At 41.9% G+C, this 25484-nt stretch overlaps 1 protein-coding gene across 8 annotated transcripts in view; it reads left to right on the top strand.

The window, feature by feature from the left end:
- Nucleotides 1-25484, top strand: part of VPS13D (vacuolar protein sorting 13 homolog D) — a 246311-nt gene that overhangs the window by 55832 nt on the left and 164995 nt on the right. For all 8 annotated transcript variants that reach the window (XM_059045745.2, XM_059045813.2, XM_059045803.2 and 5 more), the window contains 10 exons: nucleotides 3027-3249; nucleotides 5806-6016; nucleotides 12269-12440; nucleotides 12624-12736; nucleotides 14603-14815; nucleotides 18259-18524; nucleotides 19890-20023; nucleotides 22276-22431; nucleotides 23606-23816; nucleotides 24352-24426. In XM_059045745.2, the coding sequence (XP_058901728.2) occupies nucleotides 3027-3249; nucleotides 5806-6016; nucleotides 12269-12440; nucleotides 12624-12736; nucleotides 14603-14815; nucleotides 18259-18524; nucleotides 19890-20023; nucleotides 22276-22431; nucleotides 23606-23816; nucleotides 24352-24426 (1774 nt within the window). The remainder of the gene's footprint in view (nucleotides 1-3026; nucleotides 3250-5805; nucleotides 6017-12268; nucleotides 12441-12623; nucleotides 12737-14602; nucleotides 14816-18258; nucleotides 18525-19889; nucleotides 20024-22275; nucleotides 22432-23605; nucleotides 23817-24351; nucleotides 24427-25484) is intronic.

The raw sequence follows: 25484 nt of genomic DNA, 5'->3' as shown, positions 1-25484 counted from the left end.
AATGGGTGGAGTGAGGAGGAGGGTGAAGACGAGCCAGTGAGAACCACAGGAACCGTGTTCCCGTGTCATAACCCGGAGCTCAGGACCCAGAGTGGGGGTGTTTGAATGATGGTTAGAGGGCAGGTTGTCCTTACATCACCTCACTACAGCCACTTAGACGAGCCAGATTTAGTGATCAGAGCACACGGTGAACCCAGAACAGCAGTGATGAGCAACGCAGAAGGAAGAGCATCACCAGCTTTGCTCATCTTCACGCCCCGTCTTCAGACAGCTGGTGGCTGAGAACGTGCTTGTTCACCTTGTGGTCAGAAGCCCTCCTGTTGGAACGATAGGCCTTCCTGCCAGAGTGAGGAATAGGCTTCCACTTATGTATTATTTTTTAAGACGGTAAAAATAAAACAAATCACCATTGGCCTTTCACAGTAGGCCTGGTAGAGAACTAGTAACCTTGGTCTTAATGAAAATCTCTTTTCATATTTGAGTGACAAGCATTTTGCTGTTTACTGACTTAAGTCTTAAAGAAAATAAAAGAAAGATCCATTTATAAAAAGAAAGATTTGTAACTGCTTCTAAACTTTGTTACTTTTCCTTACTGTGAGGTGTTTATAATTAACATGACTAGATATTAAACACATGTGTCAGAGCTGGTGTTTACACATGAATGTTGTTCCCCCTGACACCTCGGGGTGCTGCCTCTCTGTTCCAACTCTGCTGCCCCTACTGCCCAAGGGAGAGCTGAATTCTTCTGGGAACTGTCTTTTCAGCCTTTAGTTAGTTCTTTGGAATATATTTGTTTGTGGTGAATCTTTGTTTTGAGGCCTAAATCTTTAGGAAGAGATCAGTTAGAGCCAGAATGGGTGATCAAGTTCAATAATACCATTTTTGTTTCTCTCCCTTTCCTGAAAAGATAAGGACTTATTTTCTATGTCAGATATATATGAGCTTAATGAGCTGAGTCTGAATTTAGCTTCTAAAGAAGAATTGCCAAAATATTTCATGAAAGTTTTGCAAAATGGTTTCTATTTTGTTAAGTATGCCAAATAATAGCACATAGTTTGTAGCATTTTAATGAAAAAATTTCCCTCTATTTGTTTTTGAGGATTTGATTTTCAGTGGCATTGCATACAAGGATCACTTTTTCTTCACGGTATAATATGTTTTTTTGCCTCCTGGTTATTTGAAAAAACCTTATGGGATTCAGCAGCCAATTCACATTCATATGCTTAAAGAAAAATTTAAAAAATTTTTTAAAATATTTCTTTACTCGGGAAAGCCAGCTTATCACTTTTCCCTCTGCTTTGGCAAATCACTTCCCTCCTTTGTAGACAAGCCCTTGTTAAGGATCATTAAAAGCAATTTCTTTTTTTTTTTTTTTCCTTTTTAAAGCCCTAGGTAGTACTTTCTTGATGACCTAATTTTATTTTCTTAAATCCTAGAAAAACTTTATCTTGTTACACACCAGTGGTGGTTCTGTAGAATTCCATAAGGGCTGCTTGGAGTGTGTCGCTTCTGAAAGTATTTGTAATCAGATAAACTTATCTGTGAAACTTACCTCTCCACATGTAGAGTCAAGTTCCACTGATCTAGGCCTGTGTGAAGTGAGTAGTGACTTTCTTCTCCAAAAATCACTTTACATTTGCCCTTTAATGCATTTGCACGTGTGAGGTTTGTCTAGTATGCATTCCAGTGGTTAAAGGACAGGAAATAGTCCTGAAATCAGAGCTTGCAGAGGGGTTATTTGCCTTTGAGTTCTATGACTCCTGTGTGTTTGGAATTGTTTTACATAAATCCATGTCTTAATGAGCGCAGGTTTGAATTTTTTACGTATGTTTTTCCTTTCATTTTTCTCAACCATAGATTGTGCTTAAACCATAATTTCTAAGTCTTTAAAAAGCTTTGAGTTAATCTCCTCAAGCCACTGATTTATTTAAACCCACTCAGAGAGGATGGAGAGATGAATCAAATGAAAGAGCAACAAATACTCTCTAGAGTTTAAATAAACTAAGCAAGAGGGAAGGTTTTCAAGGTCGAAATGCTTAAATAACAGCATTTACCTAGTAATTTGCCTTGCAAAGAAAAATTGCAAAAAATAAGAACTTTCACTGTTACATGTAATTACTACTCAAGATAACTGTGAAGGCAAACAGTATTATCGTCTCGTTTTCAAATGCTGAGAGGAATACACATGTAAAGCAGTACTGGAAGGAAAACAGTTCTTCCCCTCCTTCCAGCTTGTTGGTGAGAAGGGAGAGATGAGAACAAACCGACCCTGCAGAAGCCATTTGGATATGTAGCTCTGAGGCCTGGGGGAAGGAATCATGGGAAGTTTAAACGTCAATTATTGAACCATTCTGGTGAAAAAGATTTACCCCATTAGCAATTAACTGAAGGTACTAAGTATGTAAGAAAAGCCTATATTATTGTCAATAGTTGCAGAATTAATTTTACTCTGTATTTGCCCTTAATTTTTATGCCCTTGAACAGAAACATAACACGAATGGCTTACTTACATTTTCCATTTTGTTCTCATTTGCAGTTACTTAGAGAGATGAGAAATGTAAACACAGGAGGGGAGACTTCTGGAAAGTACAAACACATTGCAATGGCTTTATTCCGTATTGCTGTTAGATGCATTTTCTGAGAACAATAAGCACCTCCCCTCCAGCAAAGTAACAGTGTGTCATATGGCTGAGAGATTTGCTTTTGTTGTGTATGACCTAGATTAAACCACCAGTGATTTTTAGTATCTTGACATTTGCTCTTAAGCCAAAAGATCAAATATGTTCCTGCAAAATTGTTATAGTTTTCAACGGGTACTGAATTATATGTAATGTCTCTGCAAATAATTACATGTGGCAGAAAGTATCATGACCCTGTGACCCTTTTGTTTATGGAATCTGGGGGGCTTGGGAGGTACCAAGTGGTATAGAGTCTTTGAAGAGTCCAGGGACTGGGATGGGACTTCCAGGATAGTAGGTACAGTCACCCCCATTCCTGCCTTCTAGTTTTCTTCTGTTTCCTCCCAGGAGTCTGTGCCTTCAGCTTCTCCAACTGGTACTCCCAAACACAGTGCGAGGAAAACGGCAAGCGTGGAGGACCCGAAAGGGACCCACTCCGAGGGGCTGTTCATGATGCCTCCTGTTGGAATGAGTCTAGGCGGCCTGAAGAGCGAGTCCGTGCCAAGTACTTCGACCAGGCGGCAAGGGCAGCAAACCACACCCTCTGTTGGTCAGGTTTCCAGGATTCCAGGTAAAAGGGGAGAGGGGAGCTGCATGATGAAGGTGGGCAAATGCACGAGACCATTGGAGGAACCTAATGACGGGGGGGGGGTGCATCCCGTACAGGCAGATGCCCACAGAGGGGTAGCATGTCTTCAGTGATCATCGGAGTTGGATATCGATTTAGAAGGCTTAAGAACGTTAGGGTGTAGATTTAACACTGGGCGACTTCTAGAGGAGGGTTAAATTGGTAAGACAGTGTAAATAAAGAGGTTTAGATTGTGTGTTAGGATTTATATGTCAAAACAGTTGCCACCAGATGGTGAGTATAACTAGAACAGTTCCTGCATCCTTAGATACATCCTTGCAAGTCACTATTTAATTCTAGAAACATAAAAAAGAACTCTGAAAAAAATATTGGTGTGAATTAGGTAACAGAAGAAACACTATGAGTGACAGTTTTTGAAAGACATGCACCGCCCAGTTATTGGGCTCTTCTCTAGAATCTGACAATTAGCCATTCCAGATGCAAGCCTAATTTTGGCCTTTTGGTTTTCTGGGTGGGTGATGGAGTAGATACGTGAAGTGTTGCTCCGAGGAGCGTGGGAAGCAGAATATGATGAGCCCCAGAAATCAGTGGATGAGGTCAGTCCGTATGGTTGTACTTTGAGAAATGTGGGGCGCCAGCTGAGGGAGGCTGCCGAACGTCTTTTGTTAGATAGATGCAAGGGATGGTTAGCTCCTTGTAGTACCTTGTGGTCCCAGAGGTGACGGCAGAGTGGTTTATGGTTACATTGCTGATTAAAGGAGACTATTGTAGGCCTCAGTAGAAGACTGGGTATCGAACACTTACTACATGCCAGACGTTGTGGCACATTCTTTCATCAAGTTCTGCATTTTATCCTCATGATACAGACTTTTATTTTTATCCCCATTGTATAGATGAAGAGACAGAGGCTTAGAGAGATTAAGTAACTTGACCATAGTTTTGTAGATGTAGGTGGTAAATGGTAGAGTTGGACTATGAATTTAGGCAGTCTGACTCCAGAACCTGCAGTCTTAACCTACATGATATTGCCTCCCCGTCTATATGTGCGTAACAAATGCATACAGCGTGGGGTGGCGTGGGGCTGGGTGCACACATAGGGCCACTCAATACACGTCTTCTGTTGCTGTTGTTGTCCTGGTGACAATGATGATTAGGAATAAGGCCGATGTTACATATATTTAGAAGCCTATGAGAAGTGATTTGGGATGTTTTATAGAAAGATCTCTTTCCTGACAATATTTCTCCTCCTGATTTGCTGTTTGTTTCTGGAATTCTATGTGTGATTAAGGTTGGGTTAAGGCAGTGGTTTTCAGACTGCTCCTGTATATCCCTGGGATTCCATGACAGCCCTAGGGAATCTCTGACGCCCTTTCTTTGTTCCCGTCCCTTTTCCCTCCTGCCAGACCAGCTCCACTTTCGTCTACTTCACATATCTATCGAGGCAGTAACAAGGCAAGAACTAATTCAATTAGTGCCTGCCTAATCCAGGTGTTAACGGTGTTTTGTTCTCCTATATACTAACACTCCGTGTTCTCCTGTATAGTAATACGCTATTAGACGTAGTTCCTGCCGTCATGTGAACGATGTGAGAAAGCCATTAAATAAGCTTTATATTGACAGATTAAAATAATCTTAATCTAAACATTGCCAGACTAAGATAAATGTTATGGGAGAGACAGAATGGTGTAAAGCGAAAGAACAGGACCCAGCTGAGAAGGAGAGAGGAGGGTATGCTGTGGGTAAGGCTGTCCAGAGAGCAAGGAGCCTGGCATGTGGGGGGAAACAAAGGCCAGTGAGCCCGAGGCTTCGTGGGCAAGGTAGAGGAGGGCTTGAGACGAGGCTGGAAAAGTAGGCAGTGGGCTTATGCAGGGCTTTACAGGGATTTAGGGGAGTTTCACAGAAAGAACTTTGCATTAAACAAAGCCATCCAAGTATATAAAGGAAGAGACTGTTTTGGCCCCACTTATTTTTTTAAGGATTACTGAGGTATTTTGTGAGCAGAATGGTTTTGCGAGGGCAGACTGGAATTGTACAGGTATATTGGAGGGGAGTTTATGGTGGTCTAGGCAAGAATGGAGGTGGTTTGGATTAGAGCAGTGCTGGTGGAAATGGTTACACGTGATGTTTGTTTGGAAAAAAGAATTTTACTGCTGGAAAATTTTGTAAACCTTTGGGTGACATTATCTCTACACGAGACCCCTGTGGGATCTCCTTGGGAGGGAGCATATTAAGTGGTTTTCGTCAGAAGCCCTTTAGCCTCAGTTAGTGTCTCGGGACAGCAATGAGACGCTGAAGGGACGTGGCACAGTCCGTGCTTGCGTGCAGGTGGCGGGCAGGAGATGTCCAGCGTGCAGAGCATTGTGGACGGAGGCCTTGGTGCCAGAGTGGAGACTTCTGGTCACCCAGCCTTCTGATGCAGGCAGTGCTAAACATTCTCCAAAGACAAAATGAACTTTTTTGGCTTTTTAGTTTTGTTCTGGGCCAGCCCTTTCCGGGTCCCACTTTCTTCATTGTCCCTCTTTCCTTGGGTCTGTGTAGAAGACCACGTCTGCCTGCTGGATTGCATTGTCGTCGATATGCAAGACATGGACATCTTTGCTGCAGAGAGACACCCACGAGAGTATACTAAGGCCTTGGAAGACAGTAGTGGAGACCTGATCTTCCCCTCCTATTTTGTGCGACAGACAGGAGGAAGCCTCTTGACTGAGCCTTGTAGACTGAAATTGCAGGTGGAAAGGAACTTGGACAAGTGAGTGGTTTATATTCAAATAACTGTCTATTATAAGTAGAATCGTAATAACTTGTAAATCAGTGCTCTTAAGTCTGGAAGGGCATAGGTATTCACTTATATTTTCATCTATGTAACAAATATCTATCGAGTCCCTACTACGTGCTAGACATGAGGGCTCCTGTGATGAAAGAAAAAACTTCTGCTGTCATGGAGCTTACATTTTGTTGAGGGATATAGGAAGGTAAGTATATGATTCTAATTTAGTGTTTGATTCAGTGTTATAAACTGTGTCCTAGGATTGTAGTAGGTGCCTTGGAAACAAAGAGGAAGGGACATGAATTTAGCATGGATTTTGATGGGAGTAGGAAGGTAGTGATGGCAGGGAATGTATTTGGAAGAAGTGACATTGGATTCTATGTTCCAAACGCAACAGATTCTGGACCTGCTATTGCTTTTACCCTGGAGCTCCATTTAATGAGAATAATTGTTTAGATGCTGTTTTGCCCATTTCACTCTATTAAGCCGTCTGAAAGTACTACATAAAGCCTGATGAACTGACTCTAATTTACCTTCTAATTGGCTTCAAAACACAGGATGCTTAATATCTGTAGTTTAGAGCATGGCTTCAGTTGTCATTAGTTCCATATCTGGCTGGGAAACTTACTGAAAAGAAACATTCCCGACCCTACCTGAGACCAGCAGAACCTGACTCTCAGGGCCTAGCCTCAGGTGTATATTAAGAAGGTCCTCTGGTGGCGCTTATGCTCGCCTGGCCCCTGTGCGTGGACAGGGACTGCTGGTTACAGTGTGTGGTGCCTTTCAGTTTGGAGCATTAATTTTGGAGAAAGCAGCAACATTTGCATCTTAACTTCAGGGAAAGTTGAGGCATGGCTGTAAAGTAATGAAAGAGATTTTCATTTGTAGCATTTTGAAAAGCAGTGTCACTACTTTTCCAGGGTGTGATTTAAATCCCGCTTTGGCTACTCCCTTTGCAGTTCTTGGGCTTGGGCAAGTCATTTAATATCACTGTTTTGTTTCTCTCTGGATTAATGATACAGTTTAGCCGTTCTCACTGAGATTTTTGTGTTTCATTCTTACTTGTTATTCAAGTGCTCCCTGGCTGGCTTTCAGTTATGGTTGGCATGGGCTGTATTTTATTTTACTGGCTTAGAAGTCTTAAGAGGAGCTTCATTATTTAGAAATCGAACACTTTGTTTTCTTTTCAAGTGATGCTTTCCAAAAAAAAATGTGCTTTACTACTCTGTTTATCTAAACTTTACCCACTTCCATCAGTGTTTATGTGCAGATAATTATACTCTGTTAGCCCAGATAGAAGGTGATGACTGAACACAAGGTATTCTATCAGCTTCTCACACCACAGACACGGGAACCCAGAGGTTCTTGGTAATCCTTTCCAGCTTTTCTTTGTTGATTGTGTGACTAGTCTTTTTTCACCTTATATGTAGGTTTTTCTCCGTAGACAAAGTAGTTTTTTGTATTCCTCTTCCACTTCAGATCCTAACCCTCTACTTTATATACTCAGAGCATAGTGTCTGCAGGATCCACGATGCCCACTTCACCTCTAGGAGGGGAGAGAAAAAGCTCTTCAGTGTTGGGATGAGGTATCTTCCCCCTACCCAGGCATTTTCAACTTCACTCCTGCCCATCTCAGCTGAAATGAGTGACTGATTCAGGTTTTATCCTAATGTCCCATCTGGGCTCATTATGAAACACTGGTTCTGGCTTTAGTTATCACTAAATGAATAAAGAGCTTGTCACCTTTTCTTTTTCATCAGAATATAGTTGTTGTACAATATTATGTTAATTTCAGGTATACTACGTAGTGATCAGACATTTGCACACATTATGAAATGACCACCACTATGAGTGTAGTAACCATCTGTTTCCGTACAAAGTTATTATAGTGTTACTGACCGTATTCCTCACGCTGTATAGCAGTGGTCCCCAACCTTTTTGGCACCAGGGACCAGTTTCGTCGAAGATAGTTTTTCCATGGACCTGGGTAGGGGGCGGTTTTGGGATGATTCAAGTGCATTACATTTATTGTGCACTTTATTTCTATTATTATTACCTTGGAACATATAATGAAATAATTATACAGCTCACCATATTGAAGAATCAGCGGGAGCCCTGAGCTTGTTTTCAGTTGCCACTCACGGGTAGGGTTTTGATATGAGTCTGCAAGCAATTGATTTATGATGGTCTCTGTGCAGTCAGACTTCCCTGCTAATGATCATCTGTATTTGCAGCCACTCCCCAGCCCTAGCATCACTGCCTCGGCTCTACCTCAGGTCATCAGGCGTTAGAGTCTTTTTTTTGAATTTTATTTTATTTATTTTTTTATACAGCAGGTCCTTATTAGTTATCCATTTTTTTTTTTTTTTTTTTTTTTTTTTTGTGGTACGCGGGCCTCTCACTGCTGTGGCCTCTCCCGTTGCGGAGCACAGACTCCGGACGCGCAGGCTCAGCGGCCATGGCTCACGGGCCCAGCCGGCATGTGGGATCTTCCTGGACCGGGGCACGAACCCGTGTCTCCTGCATCGGCAGGCGGACTCTCAAGCACTGCGCCACCAGGGAAGCCCTAGTTATCCATTTTATACACATCAGTGTCTACATGTCAATCCCAATCTCCCAGTTCGTCACACCACCTCCCCCACTGCCACTTTCCCCTCTTGGTGTCCATACGTTTGTTCTCTACATCTGTGTCTCAATTTCTGCCCTGCAGACCGGTTCATCTGTACAATTTTTCTAGGTTCCACATATATGTGTTAATATATAATATTTGTTTTTCTCTTTCTGACATACTTCACTCTGTATGACAGTCTCTAGATCCCTCCACGTCTCTACAAATGACCCAATTTCACTCCTTTTTATGGCTGAGTAATATTCCATTGTATATATGTGCCACATCTTCTTAATCCATTCATCTGTCGATGGGCATTTAGGTTGCTTCCATGACCTGGCTATTGTAAATAGTGCTGCAGTGAACATTGGGGTGCATGTGTCTTTTTGAATTATGTTGTTTTCTGGGTATATGCCCAGTAGTGGGATTGCTGGGTCATATGGTAATTCTATTTTTAGTTTTTTAAGGAACCTCCATACTGTTCTCCATAGTGGCTGTATCAATTCACATCCCCACCAACAGTGCAAGAGGGTTCCCTTTTCACCACACCCTCTCCAGCATGTGTTGTTTGTAGATTTTGATGATGCCCATTCTAACTGGTGTGAGGTGATCCCTCATTGTAGTTTCGATTTGCATTTCTCTAATAATTAGTGATGTTGAGCATCTTTCCATGTGCTTCTTGGCCATCTGTATGTCTTCTTTGGAGAAATGTCTATTTAGGTCTTCTGCCAATTTTTGAATTGGTTTGTTTGTTTTTTTTTTTTTGCGGTACTCAGGCCTCTCACTGTTGTGGCCTCTCCCGTTGCGGAGCACAGGCTGCGGACGTGCAGGCCCAGCAGCCATGGCTCACGGGCCCAGCCGCTCCGTGGCACGTGGGATCCTCCTGGACCGGGGCACGAACCCACGTCCCCTGCATTGGCAGGTGGACTCTCAACCACTGCGCCACCAGGGAAGCCCTGTTTTTTTAATATTGAGCTACATGAGCTGTTTCTATATTTTGGAGATTAATCCTTTGTTCATTGATTTGTTTGCAGATATTTTCTCCCGTTCTGAGGGTTGTCTTTTCTTCTTGTTTATGGTTTCCTTTGCTGTGCAAAAGCTTTTAAGTTTCATTAGGTCCCATTTGTTTATTGTTGTTTTTATTTCCATTACTCTAAGAGGTGGATCAAAAAAGATCTTGCTGTGATTTATGTCAGAGTGTTCTGTCTATGTTTTCCTCTAAGAGTTTCATAGTGTCCAGTCTTACATTTAGACCTCTAATCCATTTTGAGTTTATTTTTGTGTATGGTGTTAGGGAGTGTTCTAATTTCATTCTTTTACATGTAGCTGTCCAGTTTTCCCAGCACCACTTATTAAAGTGACTGTCTTTTCTCCACTGTGTATCCTTGCCTTCTTTGTCATAGGTTAGTTGACCATAGGTGTGTGGGTTTATCTCTGGGTTTTCTGTCCTGTTCCATTGATCTATATTTCTGTTTTTGTGCCAGTACCATATTGTCTTGATGACTGTAGCTTTGTAGTATAGTCTGAAGTCAGGGAGTCTGAATCCTCCAGCTCCGTTTTTTCCCCTCAAGGCTGCTTTGGCTATTTGGGGTCTTTTGTGTCTCCATACAAATTTTAAGATTTTTTTGTTCTAGATCTGTAAAAAAATGCCATTGGTAATTTGATAGGGATTGCATTGAATCTGTAGATTGCTGTGGGTAGTATAGTCATTTTCACAGTATTGATTCTTCCGATCCAAGAACATGGTATATCTCTCCATCTGTTTGTATCATCTTTAATTTCTTTCATCAGTGTCTTACAGTTTTCTGCATACAGGTCTTTTGTCTCGTTAGGTAGGTTTATTCCTAGGTATTTTATTCTTTTTGTTGCAGTGGTAAATGGGAGTGTTTCCTTAATTTCTCTTTCAGATTTTTATCATTCGTGTGTAGGAATGCAAGAGATTTCTGTGCATTATGTGCATTATTCTGTACAATTCTGTATCCTGCAACTTTACCAAATTCATTGATTAGCTCTGGTAGTTTTCTGGTGGCATCTTTAGGACTCTCTATGTATAGTATCATGTCATCTGCAAACAGTGAGTTTTACTTGTTCTTTTCCGATTTCTTTTTCTTCTCTGATCGCCATGGCTAGGACTTCCAAAACTATGTTGAATAATAGTGGCGAGAGTGGCCATCCTTGTCTTGTTCCTGATCTTAGAGGAAATGCTTTCAGTTTTTGACCATTGAGAATGATGCTTGCTGTGGGTTTGTCATATATGGCCTTTATTTTGTTGAGGTAGGTTCCCTCTATGCTCACTTTCTGGAGAGTTTTTATCATAAATGGGTGTTGAATTTTGTCAGAAGCTTTTTCTGCATCTATTGAGATGATCATATGGTTTTTCTTCTTCAATTTGTTAATATGTTTTATCACATTGATTGATTTGCATATATTGAAGAATCCTTGCATCCCTGGGATAAATCCCACTTGATCATGGTGTATCATTCTTTTAATGTGTTGTTGGATTCTCTTTGCTAGTATTTTGTTGAGGATTTTTGCATCTATATTCATCAGTGATATTGGTCTGTAATTATCTTTTTTTGTAGTATCTTTGTCTGGTTTTGGTATCAGGGTGATGGTGGCCTCATAGAATGAGTTTGGGAGTGTTCTTTCCCCTGCAATTTTTTGGAAGAGTTTGAGAAGGATGGGTGTTAGCTCTTCTCTAAATGTTTGATAGAATTCGCCTGTGAAGCCACCTGGTCCTGGGCTTTGGTTTGTTGGAAGATTTTTAATCACAGTTTCAATTTCATTCCTTGTGATTGGTCTGTTCATATTTTCTATTTCTTCCTGGTTCAGTCTTGGACGGTTACACCTTTCTAAGAATTTGTCCGTTTCTTCCAGGTTGTCCATTTTAGATTCTCATAAGGAGCACTCAACCTAGATCCCTCACATGCACAGTTCACAGTAGGGTTCATGTTCCTGTGAGAATCTAATGCCTCAGCTGATGTGACAGGAGGTGGAGCTCAGGCGGTAACGCAAGCAATGGGGAGCGGCTGTAAATGCAGATGACGCTTCACTCACTCACCCACCGCTCACCTCCTGCTGTGCGGCCCGATCCTAACAGGCTGTGGACCAGTACCGGTCTGTGGCCTGGGGGTTGGGGACCCCTGCTGTATTGTATATCCCCATGACTTGTTTATTTTATAGCTGGAGGTTTGTACCACTTTACCCCCTTCACCTGTGTTTGCCCCAGCCCCCACCCCTCTGTTCGTTGTACCTGAGAGTGTGTTTCCCTTCTGTTTTGTCATCTTTTTTTTTTAAATTGCTTTCCCAGCTATAATGTTTAAGCTATTTCTGAGTCTCATGAGATTCTTCTTTACTAATAGATTACTTAGTTAACTCATGTTAGATTTGGGACTTTCTAAATGTATATTTTGGGAGAAAAGTGGCCTTTTGTAGCTGAAGCATGACACTCAGTTATGCTAACTTGCTTCATGTGGACGCACATGAAATTTTTGTCATTGGAAGTTAGAAATTAATTGGTTGGTAATGTAGGTGGGTACACGTTAGCACTTATATTTGGGTGTGAGCTACGTCAACATTAAGTTAGTGATTTGTTTGTGAAAGTGACCTTTTTTCTTTTTTCGTAGAGAAATAAGTCATACTGTGCCAGATCTATCTATCCATGGCAATCTCTCCTCAGTCCACTGCTCTCTGGATTTGTACAAATACAAGCTCATCCGGGGTTTATTGGAGAACAACCTTGGAGAGCCCATAGAGGAATTCATGCGGCCTTATGATTTACAAGACCCGAGGATTCATGTGAGTGTGATGTTAGGTTCTTCAGTGACTCTCGTGGTCTCAGCTGATGGTCATCCTGTGTATCTGTTCCTTGAAGTCACCTGGGGAAAGAAGATGGAACCACAAGTAAATTAGACCTCATGACATTGACCCCATTTTTAGATTGGCATCGACTATGAATTGATCAGCATTTTCCTTTTCCAGACTGTTCTGAGTGGAGAAGTGTACACGTGCATGTGTTTCCTCATTGATATGGTAAATGTAAGTCTGGAGCTGAAAGATCCAAAAGGAAAAGAAGGTGCTGGGTCCTTAGCCAGGTATGGCTTTACTTATACTGTTTTACTGTTAGTAATGGTAATACAAATAATGCACATATTGTGCTCTGACATAGAACAGAGGTTGCAGAGTGGTGGTTCACAGCTAAATGTGGTCTGCCTGCAAGATGCTTTTTGTTGGTCTGCACAGTGCTTTTTAAAAGTTTAAATTCATCAGTCTCTATCAGTCAGGTTAGCTGAGGTTAGGCTGTAGTAACAGGCACTCCAAAATACCAGTGACTTAGAACAGTGACGATGTTATTTCTCCTCATGTTTCATGTCTGTTATGGGTCTTGGGCTGCTCTGCTCACTCTAGTTACTCTGACTGACAGCAGCTTGCTGTGCCAGCAAGAAAAACAATAGCCCTGAGTGGTCTTGAATGGCAGTGGAATCCCTGGTAAACCCCGTGGGGCTAGAATGTGGTCCCACAGGAGCACAGAGGAGTCAGGAAGTAGTTTCGCTGTGTGTCTGCGTGGGGGGAGCCCCAGAGCTATCTGGAGCAGCAGTGATGGCTGCCTAACTGGCCAACGTTTGAAAACTGGGGAATTGCACATAAAAAGTTTGGATTTCAGCTTTTGAAAAATTAGAATCTTTGGCAATACTGGGCCCGTGTTCTGAATTGGAAGCATCTGGAAACTGAGTAACAACTAGGGCAGCCTTTAGATAAGGCATGTGCTTACCCAGCAATTCACTAATTTATGTCATTTTCTTGGTTAGTGTAGGCCAGGAATTTGCGATTACTGGTATAAAACCCTCAAGAGTGCATTGTATTTTCACACTTGATAATCTTTTCATTTTAATCTCTTGACAGCCATGTAAAGTTGAGCAGGTATTACTCCTGTTTTCCACATAGAGTTTTTGACTAGTGTAAGATCAATCATATGGCTGGAAAAGTGGTTTCAGTACTTGAAAACAGGACTTCGAGTCTAGTAATTTTTCCATGGGAGCACTCTATCTTCTAGTTTGTATTTCCCTTAAAAATTCATTCAGGGGGCTTCTCTGGTGGTGCAGTGGTTGAGAGTCCGCCTGCCGATGTAGGGGAGGCGGGTTCGTGCCCCGGTCCGGGAAGATCCCACATGCCGCAGAGCGGCTGGGCCCGTGAGCCATGGCCGCTGAACCTGTGCGTCCGGAGCCTCTGCTCCGCGGCGGGACAAAAAAAAAAAAATTCATTCAGGCCCGTATCTAATTAAGCTGATCAGAACCTGGTATGGTGGAGCTGGGGTCCCAGATTGATTATCTTGTGAGCCAGCAGTTTTTTCTGATGACTGGTTAATGCCCTTAGTTTTTTTTTCCAGTGTGGAGTAATTCTGTATGGATTGCCCATTGCAGCTTTCTCTGTTATTAAAACGTTGGCAGTTCCAGATGCATTTTCTGTTGATGCATCAGCTGCATTATTTCTCTGTATGAAAAGTATTATTTGTTGTGGCAGTTCCCAGTACACTTTAGTGGTCTTTGTAAAAATTCAGCAGATTCTGGAGAGAGAATCCTCCACGCAGGCTGGGAGTTGACAGATGAAGGACTAAAGGGACCCTCGTTATCCCTTGGGGATTATTACAAATATATAGTCTTACTAAACTTAGGTGAGAAATGAGAATGCTAGTGAACCAAGTATATAATAAATACGTGGTATTATTACTCCTCACGAAGTTCCTACGGGCAGGAGCATCTCCTTGGAAATGGAAAGTGAGATACAAGGCAAAGTGACACTAAATCCATTTTGTGGACAGTTAAAATCAGTGACAGATCTCAGAGTGAAAGTTATTCTTCTTCATAGAACTTAGGCATATTTATGATTTTTTTCTTTTATCTTAAATGTACATAATTTTGTAAAACGGAAGCGTTCAACATCTTGTCTGCTTTCTCTCTTAGATTTGACTTCAAGAAATGTAAGCTGCTCTATGAGAGCTTTTCCAACCAAACGAAGTCCGTTAACTTGGTTTCCCATTCCATGATGGCTTTTGACACCCGCTATGCTGGGCAGAAGGCCAGTCCTGGCATGACAAACGTATTCACCTGTATCTTTCAGCCCTCTAAGAACAGCAGCACTACGCAAGGATCCATTCAGATTGAACTGCATTTCAGGTAGGAGATTCAGACCCTGACTTTGCCTTTCTTTATCAAGACATGTCCTTCTGTGGACATTGGGCCGAGACCACGTCGGCTTTAGAACATCAAAGGAGCAAGGAATCAGTGAGAAGATAAATAGATAATGGCTTATCAGTGCAGCACACTGTATATTAGTATTCCTGTAACCATGCAGTTTCATTTATTGGCCAAAAGATGTCTCTGTTGCCTTGAAAAGAAAGTTGTTTAGAATTAAACCAGATTCTTAAAATTAACCAGCTGTAGACTGTTTTAATATGTAAAGTGACTTGGGGAAGGAAGAAATTGTGCTTATGTAAGGGGAAAATAAAAGTCTTTTGGTCTATAGAAATAGCAGAAGGGAAAGTGGTTTTGACTTGCATTATTGATTTCTCCATGCAGGTCTTAATGACTGACTTCTCCATGTAAAAGGAGCGTTAGCCTCGTTGAACTAGATTATGTTTTTCTTCCTGGTATTATGGGAGGCAGTGTTGTGTGTAGAAAGAGCCCATGTTTGGGGATCATATAGAGCTGAGCTCAAACCTCTCTCTACCACTTTCTAGTAATGCATCCAAGGACAAGTTCCTTCATCTCTTTCAGCTGCATTTTCATCTTCTGTGAAATAGGAAAGAATATTTGTGCCCACCTGACTCACCTCATGCATAGGGTGGAGGTAATGCTTAAGATATTCTGGCATACCGCTTGGCACAGATGGGAGCTGTTATGATGATTCCTGATGTAGCTTGTGTTATTTTATGACACACTACTGTAAGATTTTATGACTAGGTGGGCTTAGACTGGAAAACTGAAAAATTAGGTCTGATCGATAGAGATTCAAAAGGAGACCTTTTTTTTTTTTTTTTGCGGTGCGCGGGCCTCTCACTGTTGTGGCCTCTCCCGTTGAGGAGCACAGGCTCCGGACGCGCAGGCTCAGCGGCCATGGCTCACGGGCCCAGCCGCTCCGCGGCACGTGGGATCCTCCTGGACCAGGGCACGAACCCGCGTCCCCTGCATCGGCAGGCGGACTCTCAACCACTGCGCCACCAGGGAAGCCCCAAAAGGAGACCTTTGAAACTGATGTTGGTGTCATTCTCTTAGTGCTTAATGTTGTCAGATAAGTTGTAAATATAAACCAGTAAGTAAGAAGGCTGGGAAAAATATCTTGGTTAGGCAAAAAAGGAAAAAAAAATTATCAATTGTTCTTATACTTGTATGTTTAAATATGTCTGACATTTCAGGGTACTGTTCAGTGAATTCCTCGGGGTTGAGTTTTTTTTTTTTAGGGAGGGGTCGTAATCTCCCTATGCCTTTAGGAAGTCTAGCAAAGTAGATATTTAAACTTTTGCATGAACTTTAAAAAAGTTCAGTAATAGGAATGCTAGTTGCCTCTTACTGAGCCGCACCATGGGCCAGGCACTTTACCCACCTTTAACTTAATTCTCACAAGGGTCCAGTGGGTGACTTCTTCCCTGTTTTATGGATACCGATATAGAAGCTTGGAGGGGGTTAAATAACTCTTCTAAGATCACACAGCCAGTGAGTGAAGTAGTCAGAACTCAGACTTGGGCTTGGGCCTCTGTCTTTCCTAACAGTTGTCAGGCCTACCACATTTTAGTGATTGGCCTGACTGTAGTCAGATGATAAGCTGGCTGTGATTTGCAGTTCCTTTGTTTGAAGATGATGTTTGTTTGAACAGGTATTGCTCTTTGGCCCATCTGCAGAAAGTTTCTTTTTGGATTTGCTTTGTTGTTGATCTGGCTTCCTAAATATCATCTAGTTGTCCCATTTATCATATTTTGAATGTAGAAGGAGCCTTAAAATATTAATATATTTATGTACTAAAGGTGTGTAATTTCTTGGAGGCTAATAATAAAGTCCTACACCTTGGCTCTTGCTAACAGAAATACCATCGTTAGTGAGAGGGTTAAAATGTTCTCTTGATTGGAACTTTTGAACGCCTTCTGTGTCTCAAGAAGAATTGCTCTTCTGTTGGGAATTTGTGTGTCAAATATAAATCACTTCACAGTGTTTAAAGGCTTGAAATATTTTCCAGAAAAGGGATCAGACACACTTTGACTTTTCCAGTTAGTTCATAGCTCTTACGATCTGTGTTCAAAATGGGGTGGAAAAATTTTTACTGAGGGCAACATTTTTTCTCTATTACAAAAGGGTAAAGTGTTTCTGTGAAAAATGCTGTGTCTGTATGAAGGAGACATGCACCATTGTGCTCTTTTTCGAGAGGCAGAGAGCCAGATTTAGGAGAAATAAGAGCCTAGAGAAGCCAGCCTTAAAAATACCTCCAAATCAGCTTTTCCTGAATAGAAGCCCCTTTTAGGACTGGGAAGCAGGTATGTGAAGCAGAGCCCCAGAAGTGATTTTGGGCTCATAGAACAAAGTTCAACCCAGAAAACTCTATAAGGGGTGTCCCTAGCCCATCTTTCTTCTATCTCACCCATCTCTGCCTATTGATATACTAACAGGGCCTGGATAAGCCCCTGACCACACCGTGGTTTGAGGCCAGGCCTGAGAGTCCTTCTTGGGCTATAATTCTATATTTCACCTCAAATATAGAATTTGGGGTAATGAGGACAACAAAACTAATACTCTCTCTCCTTCTCCCGCATCTCTACTTCTAGGGCTCTTGGGGTTACACCCACAGTAAATGTCGTCTCATTTGTCTGCCCTCTTTGGCTAAAAGATCTGGGCTTTCAGGCCGGTTCCAGCTAGAAAAACCATTTCATCCTAGTATGTAAATTGGATGTTTATAAAGAAGTGATCCTAGACATCAAAGAAAGAGTGCCTCATGGATCTTCTAGAAACAGCCTGTAGGGAAGGGAACTGACATTTTTCAAACCTGTTATGTGCCTGGCGCTTTATCTCTTACAGTGTTATCATTTCTCATTTTATAAGTGGGGAAGCAGGCTCAGAGAAGGTAGGTGGCTTACCCAAGATAACACAGTTTATAAGTGACAAGATTTAAGCCTGTGCTCTTCCTACTCCACCGGCATTTCTCAGCCTCAGCGCTGGTGACATTGTGGGTTAGAACGTTCCGTGTTGTGGAGCCTCTCCTGTACGTGGTGGGATGTTTAGCCTCGTCCCTGACTTCTGCCCACCAGATGCCTCGATGCCTGTAGGAACCCCTTCAGTTGTGGCAAAAATGTCTCCAGGGGACAGAATCACCCCTGGTTGGGAACTGCTGGGCGACATGCACTCTATTGCTTTCTTATAGCATATTTATTCCTTTTTGTTGAAGAATCTGACTGACTTCTGAAAACATACACTGAATATTTTATTAAACCCGGATTCAGAGTTTATTGATACTCAGAGTTCAGTTTAGAAAATTCTGGAGTACCACCTGCCCCAATTGAGTCACATATTTGCAGGTTAATGAAATATCATATTTCTCTTTTCCTATTTTATTTTTATGATCTTCCTTCTCGTAGGTCTACAAAGGATTCCTCCTGTTTCACAGTAGTTCTCAACAATCTCCGTGTGTTTCTCATATTTGACTGGCTGCTGTTAGTGCACGATTTTCTCCACACCCCCAGTGATATTAAGAAGCAAACTAAAGTTACTCCTTCGCGCCACCGTAACTCTAGCAGCGAATCTGCTGTAATTCCCAAAACCGTGAAATGTGGAGTAGTTACCAAGCGGTCTTCCCTTCCTGTGTCTACTGAAAGGCACCTGGAGGTCAAGGTCAATGTAACAGGTAAGTATATGTAGTTGTGAGTCACTGAGTCTTAGTTTGGTTATTAGGCTCCATATGTGTCTTACAGGATGACTTTTCTGTTGCCTCTGTATTGTTTTTTTTTTTTTTTTTTTTTTGCGGTACGCGGGCCTCTCACTGTTGTGGCCTCTCCCGCTGCAGAGCACAGGCTCCGGACGCGCAGGCTCAGCGGCCATGGCTCACGGGCCCAGCCGCTCTGCGGCATTTTCCCGGACCGGGGCACGAACCCGTGTCCCCTGCATCGGCAGGCGGACTCTCAACCACTGCGCCACCAGGGAAGCCCTGCCTCTGTATTTTGACACGAGCACCCTTACACGTTTGCATCCTTTGCAGACCAACAGGTGTCAAAGTTCCTGACCTCTGTTTCCAGGTGGGATTGCCTGGCCCACACTGAGCTGGCCCACACTGGGCTTCAGGATCTCGTCCCTCTCCTCTGCCGCCCTAACGCATATGTCCGGCCTGAGTACCCACCTGGGCAGTGGTCTTTTTTCCCAGTGTTAAATCTGGCTTCAGTTTTCTGTTTGATCTCTAGGGCCCCAGCACATGTACCTTGTGGAGTTTAAGCAAAGGTGGTATGTGAAAATCTCCGTTTAGAAGATAAATAAGAGAGGGGATTGTTACTTTCTTTACAAAAGGAATATTTTCCTTTACAAACAGATTTACTACAGTTTTTGTTAACTAGTAGACTCTTAACGGTACATCTGTACATGTGTGTGTATTTATTGTTATGTCTGTGATGTACCCTGTCTGCTGCTCAGTGGTTTGGAAGAAGCTGGAGGGCACTCTGCACTTGAAGTGGATTTAGTTTCAAAAGTTCAGTTTATACATGTTTTTTGATGAAAACGAAAAGTAAGTTTGCCACGTACAGATGAATAGAAAACTGTCTGTATCTACTAATTTAAAAAAGTCTACATTAAGTTAGTCCACATTCTTTGTAAACGACTTAAACAGCTACATAGATGATCTAGTGCTTTATGCTGCCTAACCAACATTCGTATCTGAATCTGCTTCCTGGGATCTTTAAAACAGGTCATCATTTGGCGAGGGAGCTTCTGAATGTCTGTTCTGCCTCCCAGGAGACCTAGCTTAAAACTGTATGCTAAAGAGAGAGACTGCACCCCAGTCTTTTCTGCCTGTGCAGTGCTCTGTCAGCTCAGCTGTGGCTGGCCAGACAGAGGACTTGTCCGGGGTGGGGGTGAAGCAGAGTGTCGGCAGGCGTCCTGCAGAACGCGTCTTTCTGGCCGACGTGTCAGCCCCCCAACCCAGCAGATGTGCTGCCTGGTTTGCGACCGCCTGCTGCTTTCCACTCCACAGCTTTGGCCTAGTTGACAGTGCTGTCCTTTCCAGGCACGGAGTTTGTGGTCGTTGAAGATGTGTCCTGCTTCGATACCAACGCCGTTATTCTCAAAGGCACCACAGTGCTCACCTATAAGCCCCGGTTTGTCGATCGGCCCTTTTCAGGAAGTTTGTTTGGCATTGAGGTAAGAAGTCCGTGTGTTGATTGAAACACTAAATGTTTGGCTCAAGAGAAAAGCATCTGGAGGAGAATTTTACCTCCTAAACTTTCACTCAGGGAAATAATTAATGGGATTGGAGGGCACTTGTCCTCTTCTCTTCATTTTCTCCTCAAATCTACCAGGTTATTCTAATGCGTGAATTCAGTCCCCCAGTGTCAGGCTATGAATGTGTGGAGGGACTTCTACCTCTTCCTCTCTCACCCACCCTTCCTCAGAAAGTTCGAAGAAACTCTTCTAGTCCCCATTACCACGCCGGGCTCCTTGTCGTGTCCTCTAGTTCTGCACATCTAGGCCCTGGCGAATTGTGAAGGTGAGGAAGGGGTCCTTGTTTCTCCTGTATCCCCTTCCCCACGTTGAGTGCTTGTCCCTCCGAAGACCTAGGGCTTTATGGTCATGGAAACTTGTCTATAAAAGTGTTAAGGACTTTCTGTTTTATCCTTCTGGGAATATCTGATCTATAAAAGGGCACGTCTAGAGAGTCAGACCTGACCTAAAGGACTGAGTCTCTAATAGAGGTGCTTGTGGCTCTGATCTGATCTCATGAAGGAGCTAATTTGCACTGGGATGGCTTTTGTAGCCAGAAAATTACATTATACAATGTTAAGCAAAAACTGCTCTGCCTCATTTTTTAAGCCAGGATGTGTGGAGACAGAAGGAGAAACGAGGTAGATTATTATCTCTGTCAAATGTTCTTAAGTCACTGATCTCAGATAACATTCCTCTTGTTAGAATATTAGAATATTTGGTCAGGGATACTCATCATTTCCTTCCCATTTATGATTAAGCTTTTTCATGCCGAGTTCTTTCCAGTGGTATTTCGGAGGTTGAACGAACAAAAATTATTTTCACTGTCAGCAGCATATGGAACTTCTTTTTTTTTTTTTTTTTCTGGTCAGAAATAGCTGAATAAAACCTGTAGAGATTTTATTTCTCTACCACTTGTTTCTCTCATGTGAAGAAACCTCAGTGTGAGAGGAGGGATTTGCAGGCTGGTGTGATGTGAGTTGGTCATGAAATTGCGATTCGTCTGCTTTTCAAGCCACCACAGTACTAGCTTTGAATGGAAAAGTTTAGTGATTAATTAGTGAACTGTCAGGTACAATTGGGTTTTGTGTAGCAGAAGCCCCTGAAGGAAAAAGGAAAATGAAACTTTCCTGCTCCAAAGCCTTAGAAAAACTACATGGCAAAATATTTGAGATTCCTGGAAATTCCTTTCAATCTTGTTCTCTAGGCAGCACAATTGGATCTGAATTTTAAGACCACCCTAATACATCATTGGGGGAGAACTTATAAAGAAAGCAAAATGAGTTGTCTCGAATACAGCAGAGGACCTTGGTGTCGCATGTTTTTCAGTAGCACTAGAAAATGCCAAAAAGCGGGGAGGGGGCAAGGGAGACTAAAGCAATGCTTTCTTCTGTCTCCTTGAGCGTGCAACCTAATTTGGTCCTAGAATGGGAGTCCTCCCTCCCTTTTCTCTCCCCATAAATATATATTTTTTAATTATTATGGAACATTTCAAACATACACAAAGTAAACAGAATAATATAATGAACCCCTGTGTACCTTTCACCTAGGTTCAATAATTAATGTATTTATTTTCAGTTGTGAAAGTAACAACTATATTACATAAAATTAGGGAAGGGGAGGGGAAAAAAATCACCTATCCCCCCCTTACATAATCTCTCTTGACATTTTGATGTGTTTTTTTCCTTATAGTTATGGTGTAATATTATTTTGATTGGGCTGCTTTTTCACATAAACTATATTGTAACTGTCTTCTTATGTTTCATATGGTCTTTTAAACTGTTCCTTTTAAATGGCCACAAAATATTCCACCGAGTAGATGTGATAAAACTTTGGTTGCTCTTAATTTTTTGATTAGCTGTTAAATAATGGTTCAGTGAATTTTTCTATGTTTTGCATTATTTCCTTGCGCTAGTTCCTAGTAAGAAGTAGGATTACTGGATCAAAGGGTGTGATATTTTTAAGCCTCTTGTTAGATATTGCTAAACTGCCTTTCCCACGGGCGAACCACTGTGTTCCTGGCAGTGGGTGAGAGCATCAGCCTCCCACTTCACAATGTTCATTTCAGTGGTTGTTATGGGTTTTTTGATATTATAGGGCTGAGTGCTTCTGAGATAGTCTTTTTTCTCCTGATGGTTAGACTCTTCCTAAATCAGACATTAATTCTTGCCATATTGCATTTCATTCTCTAGGTGTTTTCATGCCGACTAGGAAATGAGCAAGACACAGCTCTTTCAATTGTTGATCCAGTACAAATTCAAGTGGAGCTGGTGGGGAATTCTTCTTATCAGAATAGTTCAGGATTGATGGATGCATTCAATAGTGAAGACTTCCCACCTGTCTTAGAGGTAATGATGACAGATCTGTGTAACACACTGAGACGCTCTCAAACACTTTCCTTTACTTGAACTACTTACTTACTCTGCCAAACTCAACAACATTTTCGTTACTTCCACAAATACAAAATAAATATGACACTGTCCCTGCACTAGAAGATCTTTCTGTCTTGTGGAGGATAAAAGACCTTTTAATTGTCTGGTGTGATCTTGAAGTTCTATAAAACTTTACAGAAAGCACAGTTAGGAATATTGACTGAGTGAAGCTAAAAGTGAGTCTGATCAGAGGGGTAGCATGTAAATAGGCCGAGAAGGAGAGTATTCCAAATTAGGAAGCAGCAGCGTCAGGGGCAGAAATGGCCCAGCAGACCTGAGACCGAGGGAGGTCTCACTAGAAGAAAGAAGTCTATAGGGCAGTGAGGAGGAGAGGGGAGAAGAAGCAGAGCAGGTGAAGCCAGGCAAAGGACGGCTTAAGACTTTGATGTTTTATTTCTTTGGTAGAGGGGGAATAATTAATTAGTAATCCATTTGAAACATAGGAGGTTTGAAAGAGAGAGAAAAGGCATTCTGATTTTCGGGCTTCAAAGAAAAATGAAAAATAAGTAATAAATAAAGCACTATACCCAGACTTCAAACAGACATCCCATTTTAAATTGGTCTTGTGTTGGTGTCTGTACTACTTTTACCGGTGGTAGCTGAGTTGCTGTTGACTGAGGAAGACCAGATTTTCAGAAATATTAATGTGGAACATGACTCATTTAAAGTTCTGTTTGAATAAAGGAGAGATAAATTTTGTTGGGTGGTCAGAGATTTAAAAAAATGAAATAGATCAAAGCAAAATGGATTAACAGAGTGTTGCTAGTAGGTGACCCTGTCTCCACCAGTGCCATTCTCTGGTTCTCCGCTTTGATGGTGAATATGCTTGTATGGCCATCATGCTACTGAAGTGCTCTAGTAATTTTCCTTGCTTAGTATTTTTCGTTTGGTACAGTTTTGTGACATTTGACCTCACAGCTGAGACATTTTACCTCATGGCTATTAATGCTTAATTTCAAGATCTCCCCTGTCTTCACAATGAGAAATGTCTGTTGGATTTCTAGAACTTGAATTAGAGTGATACCTGTAAGAGGTGTGGACACAAAAGCAAGTGCAACTTTAAAAACTGCCACCTTTTAAATTTTGTTAGATTCAGTTACAGGCCCTGGATATCAGACTCTCCTATAATGATGTTCAGCTGTTTCTTGCCATTGCAAAATCCATCCCAGAGCAAGCTAATGCTGCAGTACCAGACACAGTGGCCTTGGATGCTAATTCCTTCAGCAGTTACCTTCCTGGTGCATCTCGAAGGGCTGAGGAAATCAGAGAAGGGACAAGACACACCTTAGACCCTATCTTGGGTAGGTATTAACCATAAAACGCACTCAGTCTTCCCAAAACTCCCCTTCTTTTTAACTTTTCAGATTTTCTTTTGCACAGTTAAATTGTTCAGGGTATAATTGTGTCATTGAGTACAATTGTAGGTCATAAGTATGACTGTCTATTTTTTTTTAATTTAAAAATAAACAGCCCAAACCAACTGTTCTAGCCTACAGTATTTTTCCTTTTACAGTTTCTTCCAGAGATACGGATAATGCTAAGGTTTAGCTTTAAACTTCCACGTTTTCCTCCAAAGTTATATGGATAATAATACTAAGTTTCAGTTGTAAGCATTTAAAAGACAGCCAATATAGGGAAAAGACTTAAAAATGTCAGGGTACAGTTGATAAATTCTAATTAGGAGCTTACTTTTGCCTATAGCAGTGCAGTGTTTGAGTCCCCAGTTTCTGAATTTCTTTTCTTGTTTTTTTTGGTTCCTTTTTTGCTTGAATTAGTCTGTGGGTTAATTTACATTGAATTACTTACAAAAATATATATGCCATGTTTTCCCCCTAGAGTTACAACTGGCTAGACTGCAGGAGCTGGGGTTTGGCATGGATGACTGCCGCAAAGCTCTCTTGGTGTGTCAAGGTAATTTGAGTAAGGCTTTCCTTTATCTCGATAAACGGTGATGTTTGATAATGTTTATATTTCCATGAGCTGGAGTGTGTTTTGGAGACCCTCCATGGTTTTCTGTGGGCTGAAGATAATCTTGGGCCAGTAATAATGAGACACGGGATTTTATAGTGGACATGGCTGTGGGCTCTGGAGCTGACTGCCTGGCTTCAGATCCTTACTCTGCCACCTGCTGGCTGCTTGTTTGTAACTTGGGCAAGTTTCATGTCTCTGTACTCGTGCTTCCTTATCTGTAGAGTGAGGATAAGAGGACATCCCTCAGAGGTTTGATATAAAGAAGTCACTCTATGCAAAGGACATGAGAAGGTACCTGACACACAGCACGTGCTCTGTAGATGTTAGCACTGTTGCTAGTGGGAGTGGTAATGGCAGTGATGCTGGTAGGCATGGCCGTTCATTGAGCTCCTCTGGGCCTAGTCCTGCTTCTTGTTGAATCCTCATACCCTTGGAGGCAGGCATTATTACCCTCACTCCAGTTGGAGAAACCGGCTCAGATAGGGTACATAAACTCGTCTCAGGCCACCTGTTAATGCGGGGCTGGGATGGGTTTAAAGCCAGGTGTTCCCGTGTTCTTTGCACTGCATCACACTACCTTTCCACCTCCGTCTTTGTTCCCCTTTCTCTTCAAATTACAGAGACAGCAAAAGCTGTGTTTTTTCCCAGTCTTGATACTTCCATGTGTGTTCTCTCTCTTTATTTCTCTATGTACTGTATATAGGCAGACCTTGGAGATATTGGGGATTCAGTTCCAGACCACCTCAATAAAGAAAATATCGCAATAGAGCGAGTCATACAAATTTTTTGGCTTTCCGGTATATATAAAAGTTACGTTTACACTATACTGTAGTCTGTTGAGTGTGCAGTAGCATGTCTTAAAAATGTACATATCTTAATTAAATAATGCTGTTGGAGAATGGTGCCAGTATACTTGCTCCACACAGGGTTGCCACAAGTCTTCAATTTGTAAAAAGCACAGTATTAGCAAAGTGCAATAAAACAAGGTATGCCCGTGT

This window comes from Kogia breviceps, chromosome 1, assembly GCF_026419965.1.
Source record: "Kogia breviceps isolate mKogBre1 chromosome 1, mKogBre1 haplotype 1, whole genome shotgun sequence".
NCBI lineage: Eukaryota > Metazoa > Chordata > Mammalia > Artiodactyla > Physeteridae > Kogia > Kogia breviceps.
Note: the sequence above shows the minus strand (reverse complement) of the source record. Positions and strands in the feature narration are given on the sequence as shown.